Genomic DNA, 12,360 nt, shown 5'->3' with positions numbered 1-12,360 from the left:
CTTAGTGCTACATACATTTGCCTGATGCTATTATCAGTAACGTCAATGGAACAGCTGATATCGACAACATCGGTACCGCTTATATGTTATTCTTCCATCATCTTATACTGGTAGTCCGCCTCAAATGCATGAATATATTCAAAACGCCATGGCATTTGTATGTGTACGTGCATTCGACGACCTCTGCTCGTCATATTTACATGCACTCCTAACTGAGATGAAATTAACATTTTGCTGTTGCCGCGTCAAACATCAACGTGTGATACGTATATGATATTTCTACATGGTTGTTTAAAGAAAAATTAAAATCGTTCATAAACTAGATTACACATCACTCGGTATGAAAAAATGACGTTTCAACAAGACAGCATCTGTCTACTATCTAGTCTACAACATCTGTTAGTATATAATAACAAGAAACATAACTCTGGTCAATAAACACAACGAAAGCTCGAAAGCCCTTTGTTAAGCTAATGTATGACGATTAATCCGAAAAAGTCTTTCACGGCGAGCCGAAAATCCGATAACGATTATTTATTCAACCCTTTGATAAACTTTTTCAATTTACGTAATGTCCCACACAGTTCCCCGCTGCAAAATACTCCCATGGAAAATAGACAACTTTGCAAATTAAATCACTCATCCTAACTCGAACAAACTTTAAATCGTGGTTTAGTTTCACTGAATTCTTATCTCCAACACCGTTTGCTGTCATTTAGCGAGTTTGGTTACAGTTTGAAAATATTTCCACTTAGCGTAATTCAATTTATACGGAGGTTGCAATATTTTAGATTCGTCGTACACGAAGTGTGTTATGCCGTTGTTTGTAGAATTGTGCGTATTGATTCGGTTTCATAAAATTGAGAGGGTTTGAGTGGGAGTATTGATTGAACGTGATTTTCCAGTCTTTATGTGAGATTTTATGTTGATATGAACATTCTAACCATAAAAATTTCTTCCTTCTCTTTTTTTATTATTACTCTTAGTCGTTCGACAATCTGCCTAATGGGAAATAAGCATTTCTTATGGTTCTTAGATGAAGATCACATCATAAAGTTATCTCCTGTATAAAGTATATAATCCTACTGTAAAGGTTATACAAATTGGAACATTAGAAATTTAGCTGACTAGCGAACCTATTTGGCACTAACACTCTTCTTAAAGTACTTTTAAAGTTTTAGAAGGGCACCGCATTATATCACTTCATTAGAGACTTAGTACAGAGCATCAACAATGGAAAACAACATTTTGTTTTGGATTCCATATCCATGGAACATTAGTTGGATTCCATATCAGGAATTAAGCTTAATTTATTTATTCGTATATACCTTGTTATCCAATGATAACTTGGGTCTGCATCCGATAAGTATATATGCATTTGACATAGTTTAAGTCCAAGTTGTTTTCATTCAGCAACTATACAATGTAAATGTGGATCTAGATGCATACTAAGGTTTTTCACAAAAATTATTGATATTCGCTGCGCGTGGAGCTTCATAACCGTTTGCAAAGCCAACATTAATGCCAAGCAAAGCTATGCTTGGTAAAAATTAAGACAGCTTGAGATATTTGGATATTTGCAAAAATAACTTCAAAAGAGACTTATAAATATATTATAAGTGTATAATAATAATCTACAACTTCATTCCATAATTTTTTACATCTTTACCTATTTTTCTGACGACATGGTGATACAGTGGCAAAAGAACGATTTTGGCTTGGCTGCTACTCAGTAATTGATCCCTGCTTGCACTTATACGTGGGCTGTTATTGGGTCTATCGTTTGATTTGTTCAACTGATGTGGGTGGACATCTACAACAATAGTTTTATTCGGTTTTAGCATCTCTGTAATACGGTATAGCTTGATGATTCCACTATATGCACAGCAAAACTTTATCTCCATGAATATTTCGCTTCTGTGTGTGTCCTGTTGTGGATAGCTCTCTAGAACTAACCCATAACTTTAAGCTTCACAATATGCCATAGAAAACTCTTTTTCCTCTTGGAAAATAATGTGAACGAGATGATCAAACGATTCGAAATGGCATTTGGTAACGATTTTCTAAACTATAAGCTGTCTAAACATTCTTTGAGAGTTTGAGCTATCTTTTTCTTTAATAAATCTTGTAATTATTTGTCTACCAACTTTTTAGTTATTCCATAATATTCTTTATGGACAGCAGAATCGAAAGAGTATTTCATAGACCAAGTATATTTCATCAAATCAAATAATAAAATTAATATATGTCGAAAATTAAATTTGGAGTTTTCCATAGTTAACGCCTGTATGCAATAGATAACTCATTAGTACCTAAAGTCAAATGTTTATTTGATATAGAGTAATGTCAAAACTATCCAATTTCAACGTTAGGCTCGTTTGTTTAATAGATGTTTATTTTTATTTAAAGGGCCTGAAAATAATGACAGAGGAGAGAATTTTTATTCCAGGCCATCAATTTGGCTTTCATAATAAACACGGAGCAACACAACAAATACATAGATTAGTCAACCAAATTAACAAAAGCTGACGATACAGTGGTTTTATTATCACACGAGAATCTTAGCAAAACAATTGTGGTTAAAAACGTAGCGTATCACCCTTTGTAGAAGAACATGTCCTTCAGTAAAATTAAATAATCATGAACTTCCGCAAGCAGACAACATTAAATAGATTAGAATGCATTTTGATTGGCATTTAACATATAGTGACAAAACGCAAACAGCTTGGGGTTAAACTAAACCAAATGTACTGGTGCGCGTATATCTAAGTTATTATTAGATAACAAGGTTTTGCTGTATAAGTCAATACTTAAGCCCATTTGGACCTACGGTATTGAACTGTGGGTACTACTAGCATATCTAACATAGATATCCTCCAGAGGTACCAGAATAAAGTATTGCGAGTCATTGTCGATGCCTCATATTACGTCTCCAACAAACTGATTCAGCGCGATATCCCCTTAGAACCCATAAAGAGTGTGATTCGAAGTGTTAGTGAGAAGTACTCTGCGACACTATCAGTGCATCCCAATGCAATTGCTAAACAGTTAAATGTACGCGATGTCAGTGTAGTGCATATGCTCAAACGCAAACTACCATATGAGCTGATTAATATAAACATAGAGTCACATCACTTACCGAAGTGATCTTCTATATACCAGGACGGTTTTATTATATAACGGAAATCATATATTAATACTTATTGCCCACGGACAGATTGCTGATGTTCTAAGAGATTAATAAAAAAACTATTTATATTTCACTTTTTCATACATGGATATCGCAGGTTGAACTGCAGGACCTAACGTATTTATAGATAAATATAATAAAATAAAATAGTTTATATATTTTTTAATATATCATATTATTAATATATTTTATTAGTTAACCCAAAAAAAAAGAAAGAAAAATTATAAAAAATGTAAGCCCAAAACGCACTGAAGAAGAAACACATCGCACAATAATAATAATAATAATAAAAACTTTCAATATCCATTACTATCTCAAGAGAATAAAGACCGATCGTTAAAACTTTCCATTGAACATTCACAAAGAAATTGAAGGGATTTAACAAAGTTAATAATTGATAATGCGAAAATATACAATAATATATTTTTGTTAAAAATATTATTTTATATGTTACAAGTTGAAACAATTCATATAATGACTTACTTTTCAGAGCCCAAGGTTCGAACGCTCGAAGGCCAATCTTGAATTCGTTGATATGGTCTTTGCAATCCGTGTTATTAATATCACCGAGGGCATATGTACCCAAAACCTGATTCATAATAAAACCCTGCTTGGCAGTGAGTTTTACAGGCTTCCTCGTTCGGTTCAGGTTTTTCTCTTCGGCCTTTATTTTTGCAGATTCGCCAGATTTAATATCCTCAACGGGCAACATATTGTTATCCGTGTCGTTTTTCCTCTCCAAATTTATTGTGGGTGTTTCGGAAAAAGAGTCGTCCTTTTTATTAACATCGGCAGTCGTTTCACTCGAAGCCAAATTTCCCTCCCCTATTATATCTGAAACAAATACAAATTGAATGTTACCGGAGGAGGAAAAGAAGGAACAAATATCAGAAAATGAGCACATGTGTTATATATAAATAACGAGGACATTTCTATTATATGTCTATTAAATTATACTGATGAAATAAATTGCTAAATGTAAAAAAAATGGGACAAAATCATTTAAAACCAAGTTTTATTTGTTCATATTTTCTCTATATTTTTTTGAACGTTCTGAATATCTGTGGTAGTTAGAATTCATTTCAGGTTATTAGATAGTCATTAGTTTAGGTACTTAGAATTGCAGGTCATTTTTACGTGTCAAAAAAGTATGAACAAGCATGTAAAGAAGCTAGGGCGGGTTTGTCACTTCCTTTTAATTGTAGAATTTGTCGCCTTTGCGAATACTTAGCAATTGCCATGAATGGTAACATTGTCAGTGTTTCTTTGGGGGCTAGATGTGATATCTTAACTTATCTAAGGGACGTTAGAACTTCATAAGAGTTCATTTGTCAAGACGCGGATCTTCAGAGTGACTACCTGCTCTTATTCAGTTTATTTTACTGTATTTTGTAGCACCCAAGCTGAATTTCATCAAATTGTGAGTTTGTTAACAGAGTATTTCAGTTTTCTCTTTTTAATTCCCATTTATTATTTATTAAATCTCGATTTATTTTATTTTATTTATTAATATATAATTATTTGTCTTCAGTTATTACATTCTATTTACTATTTTACAGCTTTTTTCACAGAGTACTCCAGTTTTCTCTTTTTAATTCCAATTTATTATTTATTAAATCCCTTTGTTTTTCTCCATTTATTATGAATAAAATATAAGTAAATAAATAAAAAATTATTTATTTACTTATCCATATTATTCCTTCGAATCTTAAAACAACAACGTTCGAATTCTTAAATTATGGTATATCAAAGATAATAGTTTTATGGTTGCAACTGTTAATATATATATATATATATATATATATATATATATATATATATATATATATATATATATATATATATATATATATGTATATGATGTGTAGTTATAATTTATGGATAACTTGAAGCATATATAAACGTCACCAAAAGTGGTTTCTGCAGGCTTTTATTGGCAGCGTATCTGGCGTATGGCCTTTGGCTTTTTCCCATACGCATTGCACGTTCATCATAGCTGAAGCTGGAAAAAGTATGTACGCAATAGCAACAGAGTATTGCTTATTTATTTATTTGAGTGTTTAGCTTAATCCTGGTGAGGCCTATTAATCCTAACGGGATAACGGGTAGATTCTCGTGCATCTGCTTCCCTTGATCTCATTGCACGTCCATTATTATTAGTACGTTATGCCTTACTTTCCCTTCTTATGATCTGCACATGGCATACTCCATCCTAACATAGTTTATTGCTATCAGTTACCGGTATTGTTTGTCTTAAAATGATTGTCGAATACTCTAATAATACCTGTCATTAGTAGTATCCATCGTAATTGATAACAATCCTAGTTATATTTCAAGCATATTTTTAATATATCCCTTGTTATTGAACATTGGTTGCACAGGTTCGTTTTTATAGCTATCACCCGACCACCTCGACCTCAAGATCTCGCACGCTTAGTTGCTTTATTTATTGTGCCATTTTTTGTATTAGTACCTGTCATTTGATTTAGTATTATCTCTGTTTTATTTATTTAAGATGTTAGATTGTTTTATTTGTTAGATTTGTACTAAATATAATTTTTATTTTACACACTTGGTTAAAATTAATCTTACATCTTAACGAATTAAAAAGTTTCAATAATTTCTAACTAATCTTTAATCTCTGAAAAGAAAGAAAAACTATTCTTTATTTTTGACACTTTCTCTCCGGAATAGTACTATTCATTGTGCCAGTTTTGATTTGCGCGGTGGTGTAAACACACTTTTATTGTACACAATAACTTTTTTCTAGAATAAAATGTGGTCACATATTGAATCCATGAATCATTTGCATAACAATATGTACAAGCATTCAAAAGCAACAGCAACGGTATTAAATCTAATTACTGGATAAATAAGCAGGTAAATAAAGTCTACCTACCTATTTAACACAGCTTTTAAACTCAAATATAGACCTGCAAATACGAAAACTATCCAGCAAAGTGACCACTATACTGAAACCCGATTAAATAAATTATATAAAAACATACAGATCCATATATCTACCGACAACTCTCTCGAAGCTTTTTAAGAACACCATTAAGAGTTCTTTGAAGAAATAAAAAGTGTGAGTTACAGTTTTTTGGAGGTAGTACAGGTTTCAAATCAAACTTACTGCAAGAGCTTATGTCAAACAGTTTGTATATTAAGAATCCGTATCGCCGACATTCTTAATTAAATGAATTAAGAAGAGTACTTCAACTTTCCTAGTTCCTATATTTTATCTGCTATATACTAGTATATTTAGGTTATACCGATGATCTACCTAAATTGGATGGAAATTTAGCTATGATGGATGGACTATTATATTAGGATGGACTTTTAGCTATGAATCGGAACCAATAACCATATGTAAAATGATTTCATGCAGCAGTTAGCGATACAATAATGTCCTTAAAACCATTTGCTACATACAGAAGGTTTTGGCTCAGTTTAGTTAAAATTATAATATAATAATTATGTATTCCATTTTTACCATAAATAGACTAATAAATAGATAATTTTTAATTGAAATTAATTATAACGGAAGGAAAATACAATTTTGATATATTATACTATTAGAAAAATATTTAGATCTTTTATTATTCATGATTTACTGATGATTGCCATATTATATTATATACAACATCAACCTCTCAATATTGAAAAACCCTATTTTTCTAACATGTAATGTATAATAACCCTATAGTTGTATTTGAATTAATCGAATAATACTCAAGATTTTCAGATGATGAAATGAAATTTAAAACAAAAAGCAAAAAATTCCTAAGTCCTGAAAATACAGTTAAAAATATACGGGTTCACGATATACTTAGCTCTTATCAATAATGTCATATTATATAGTTATTAAATAAACCAAAAACTATCTAGTCTTAAGAAGTTTTAAGAAATATATTCGTTCAGTCCTAGTATATAGATTAGAACAATACTGTACCAAAATTTTAAGATATGATCGAATGATATTAATATATTTGTCAACATAAATGGTTCGGAATTATTTATAGTAGACTTATATCCCTACGTATTGCCAACCAACAGCATTACCCTACATGCTGACAATTATTGAATTAATATCGCGTAAAATTTAAATCTTTTTTTTTGTTTAATTTAAGTCTTTAAGACTTTATCCGTTGATTTCACTGAAATATTGTATGCTATCTCGTTATGTTTTAAACCTATCGATTTATTTGTTTTTATTGTGACATTACGATCTAGTTAAATACATTTGGGGTTTTAATATTGCTACAGTGTGTTATTAAATACCTTTGATTAATAAAATTCACCCTGAAGAGGGCTAAAGATATTGTAATATATACTGAACTATAATATACAATATACAATAAACAAAAATACTGAACTTTTTTATTTATTTTATTTTTTCATTTACTTATTATTAGCTATCTAGTAAATTAACACTAATAAGTTATTTATTTTGAATGTATATCTCCAAAAACGAATTTCAATTCATACTGGAATCGTTTAATTTTGTTGTTGGTTAACGAAGATTATGAAATGATACATTATACGGACAACAGCGATATAAATATAGTATAGTCTGACGGTTAATAATGTTCAGTAAAGATCGATTGCGCAGTGAACTGAAAACTGCACATGTTGATTCACCGTGAAAGGGAATCTAGCTGACCATCTAATAAAATTATCTCGTTGATTTAATCCTTTTGTGTAACTGTGAAAGTTCACAAGTTAGCGTAAGGTCTTTTGAATGGGAACCATTTGTCCTTAGATGCGATGAAGCATAAACTAACGCATTGCTGCTTGGCGTCATTGTACATTCTAAATGTTACGTACAACTTAATTTACGAAATTGTTCCATTAGGTTTATTCTAGAGAATCACCTCTATCGTTGTCAAGTCAATATAGCAAACGGCACTACATTTAGGAGTTACATTTTGATAACTCTGATATTGAATAGATAATAGATATTGTTCAATGTGTTTAGTTTTTATAACAACTCAAATCAATATTTTACTTTGATCTATCCATTTATTACTTCTTTTAAAATCACTTAAAAAGGATCTATCACTGCAGCTAAACAATTTTATTACATTTTACGTTAGATATGCCTATATATCTGCAGCCCATAAGTCCATATAAGCTTTATACTCTTAGGTAAAGTTGGAAATATCTTCCGACTAACCTGTAAAGTTTATTTTTTGGTTTTGAGTCTGATAGGATCTGCTTCTTATCTAACGTGCGAATATGTCAACAATGGATATTAAGTTATTATATATTATAAAATCAGCAAATATGCTCCTTTAAAAATGGTGATTTGGAAGCAGTCTAGTTGTTTTAGAGATGATACAAGAAGAAGGTTCATGTGAAATATGTATAAAACAATCGTTCTATTTAAAGAACGAAAACAAGAATTGCTTCTGCTTACTCGTCATATTTAGTTCCATATCACTTGACTATTTAAGCAGTTATATTATAACAATGGACGACAGTAACAAGAAAATAAGGGGTGGTGTAATGTGGTAAAATATATAAAACAAACCAGTTAATACCAAAATATAATTCAGCCAAAAATTGTTAGTATTAGTTACATCGATCCGAATAAATATAAAAACCATGTTTAAGTATTTTGAGTATCTAGACCTTGCACTGTTGCTTCAGATCAAATCAAAATTATTATTTTCAAAGCTTGCGGTTTTGAAAGAAGGAGTTTGAAGCTGTCAATTTCATTATGCTCAACCAATAGCTGATGATGTGTTCATTGTCTTTCAGTATAATAAGGCAGGGCGGTATACGTCTGTCGTAATCTGGGAGTGGTCAAAGTGTATTTACACATATATACTGGTATTTACAGTTGGAAGTTTGCGAAATCTCTGGTGAATTACTTTAGAGATATTTCTGATTCAATGGAAAATTTAATTTTCCTTTTAAAGGAAAAAAAAATAAATTAGAAATCAATCTTTAACTGGTATTCAGTTAGAGTAACATCTCTCAAATAATAGGTCGCTGTATGTATATAAATAATACCACTAGGGATGATCTGTTATGATTCCATTTTTCAAACAAGACATTGGGCTGAAAAGTACAAAATATTAGGCAAGCGGCACGGCTAAAAAAACTTAAGGGTACGTTAGGATGTGTTATAACTGCTTAGTTCATAAATTAAGAATGTTTAAATATCGGGAATATAGAGAATAGGCTTTTAAAAGATATTAGTTGTAGCTGTGATTATAATATGGTTTGGATTTCATATTATAGAGCGAATTTATTATATATATTTTATGAACATTAATCAATATATCTGCCCTTTATATAAATATTCTTTTGTAACTTTTCTTCACTATGGTCTCATTTACTTTGTGTAAAATTTCTGTGAAGATTATTAAGACGAAAAACTAAACCAAGTGAATTTCCCAAACTTCTTTCCAAGGCAGCATTACACCATTGTAAGAAAATAGATAATAGTCCAATAACCGAATGGGTACAAGCAATCTCTCAATTTTTGTCGACAGCGCCTTTCATATTGATGGATTCTGGTCGATTTTTAAATCACATGCTTCTATCTTAACAATTACTCTTAACAATTTAATTGTTTAAGTAGCTCATCTCCTCTGTAATCTCCGTAACCCTTAGTACAACCTTCGAGTTTAACATCAATGTGGAATTTACAGCTGTTTATGATGCTATTTTGAGCACGAACCACCACATTTTAGCTCAAAATTAACTTACTTAAAATATACTATATGTTATAGAATATCATCGAATTCTACTATGAAAATGTATAAACAATTCTGACACCGACGTTCACTTAAATGCAACTCCATTTTTCAAGCAAGAAATAAAATATAATAAAAATAACCTTCTGGAATTTAAATTTTTAAGGCGCGACCTTTGAGTAAAGAAACTAATCCAACTTCTAGAATATTCCTTGAATTATTGTCTTTCAAGCGCGCTATCATGTGTCTTCATTGAATAAGTTTTACTAGAGATATACGACTCAACAGACATGTATTAGGAAAAACCTAAATTATTTTTACCCAACTTAATATTTCCAGTCGTATATTTGTTTGTTCCCTTAATATTTCTTAGCTTCCAAATAGCTAATTCCAAATTCCAAAACACACTACTGATATATAGATAATAATCATTTCCCAGCAACAATTATTATTGTCATTAACATTTACCATTATATAGAAAATAGTTATCACATTACAATTTAACAAACTAGAGTTTTTATGATATGCTCGAATGACATCAATAAATTTGTCAACGTATATAGGTCGGAATTATTTATAGTAGACATATATCTCCACGTATTGCCAACCAACAGCATTATCCTCCATGCTGACAATTATTGAATTAATATCGCGTGAAGTTTAAATCATCCATATGAGATATAATTCTATAAACAATCCGGAATTTCAATTCTGTCAATTTCAATCAATTAGCAGGATTCATACTTAAAACCTCCCTATTTCCATACAAATTGCAAAATAATATTCGACTTTATCCGCTGATTTCACCGAAATATTGTATACAATCTCGTTATGTTTTAAACCTATTGATTTATTTGTTATTTATTTGGTATTAATATTGGTAGAATGTGTTATCAAATTTATATGATTAATGTAATTGAAACATTTATTTTTATATCGTTGCCAATATTTGAATTAAACGTCTAAAGGTAAAGAACAAAAAGAGTTAACTTTTTTATTATATGTTATAGAGATCTAGCAAATTAACAAGGTATTTATCTCAATTTGCTATAATGTTAAAATTACAAAGTACTAAGACAGGAACTTTGGACTTAATATATATTTCACCGTCTCGAATATATACTGAGTACTTATAGCTTCACTTAAAATTGAAATTGAGTGTGCTGATGTAGTCTATATTCATGTCTGTGGACATAGGCGTTGAAAGGGTCGATAGTTTCTACCTTTAGGTTCTTATGGAGATTGTCGTTACGAATATATGCTGGAATATGAACAATGCCTCATAGTATCTTGTTTTGGAATAACTGTATGGTATTCCTATTTACTGGTACAACTCCAGAGTTGAACACTATAAGTCTACTTTGATCGCAGGACTTGCAGGTACAGCCAAAGTTTATTATATACTGACGGGGCTGAATCTACCCAATAACAAGAAAGTATTTACCTTAAGTTTTTCATATTTATATTTAAGATGTGGCATGGTATAGAAAATGTATATAGTATGTTAAAGACTAATTTGGATACTGTTGAAGCTTTTGTAAAAAATAATAGTACAGAAATGGTCAAAGTAGGCATGAATGTCAAGCAAGATCCATACATAATTACAATAAAAACATGGAATGAGTTGAGAATCATGATGGATTGTTTTATAAATGTCCAATCCATTTTAGAGGTAAGAAACTATAGCGGCACTATAGTCTTTTCAGTGTTTAATATAGGTTCCTAGTGAATGCATTGATTATTTAAAACCAGGTAGATAAAAATAGACCTTCCTTCTGCCAGATTTTGAAGGAAGGATGCATTTATCTTGAATGAAAAAGCCGAAAAGCAGGATAAAATACTTCAGATTTTTTCGAAGTTATTTTAAAACCTAGGGTCACTATTTAATGAGCACTAAGAATGAAATGTTATTAACAGAGGCATTGCCAAAGAAAAGGTTGTTAAAAAAAGCCTCTAACATTTTGAACCAAATGCGAAGAAACATTTTGCCGTAATTGTTTTATACATTATCCTACAAAATAGTCTTTTGATTTTAATATGGATCTATTTTTTTCAATTAGTTGAATAACGCTTGTTGGTATTAGATCTAAAATCAAAAGTCTATCTTCAGATTGCTTATAAGTAATTTATTAATTCCAATCATGCCTTGCAATGTACTTACATTTTATAACACAAAGTATAATCAAAATCTTAAGACGTAGCATTCTGTAGAAAATAAACTATTAACGGTAATATATTTTGAACAGTTTTGCTTCCGTGTTTCCTCTATAAAAGGCTTTTATAGGAAGGCATGTCAGAAGCAGGAGACCGATATTGACGATATCATAATAATAACGTTACATGAAACATGACAGGCTATAATATAAAATCCGAAATTACTAGTTGCAGAACTCCTGCATAATTCTATGCCGTCTAAACTTATTGTTACCTCTATTAGAATTTTCAATCCTTTGATACAGAATG

The 12,360-nt window shown here is 30.6% G+C and overlaps 1 protein-coding gene across 5 annotated transcripts in view; it reads right to left on the bottom strand.

Moving 5' to 3' along the window:
* Nucleotides 1–12,139, bottom strand: part of LOC143204616 (nose resistant to fluoxetine protein 6) — a 54,263-nt gene extending 42,124 nt beyond the window's left edge. For all 5 annotated transcript variants that reach the window (XM_076417292.1, XM_076417289.1, XM_076417291.1 and 2 more), the window contains exons 1-2: nt 12,059–12,139; nt 3,674–4,024 (exon numbers count right to left, since the gene is read on the bottom strand). In XM_076417292.1, coding sequence (XP_076273407.1) covers nt 3,674–4,024; nt 12,059–12,101 — 394 coding nt within the window. In that variant the 5' untranslated portion in view covers nt 12,102–12,139. The remainder of the gene's footprint in view (nt 1–3,673; nt 4,025–12,058) is intronic.
* Nucleotides 12,140–12,360: the final 221 nt, after the last annotated feature.

The sequence above is a fragment of the Rhynchophorus ferrugineus genome, unplaced genomic scaffold (genome assembly GCF_030347505.1).
Source record: "Rhynchophorus ferrugineus isolate W39M unplaced genomic scaffold, kcgeb_rfMv2 rfM11, whole genome shotgun sequence".
Taxonomy (NCBI): Eukaryota; Metazoa; Arthropoda; class Insecta; order Coleoptera; family Curculionidae; genus Rhynchophorus; species Rhynchophorus ferrugineus.
Note: the sequence above shows the minus strand (reverse complement) of the source record. Positions and strands in the feature narration are given on the sequence as shown.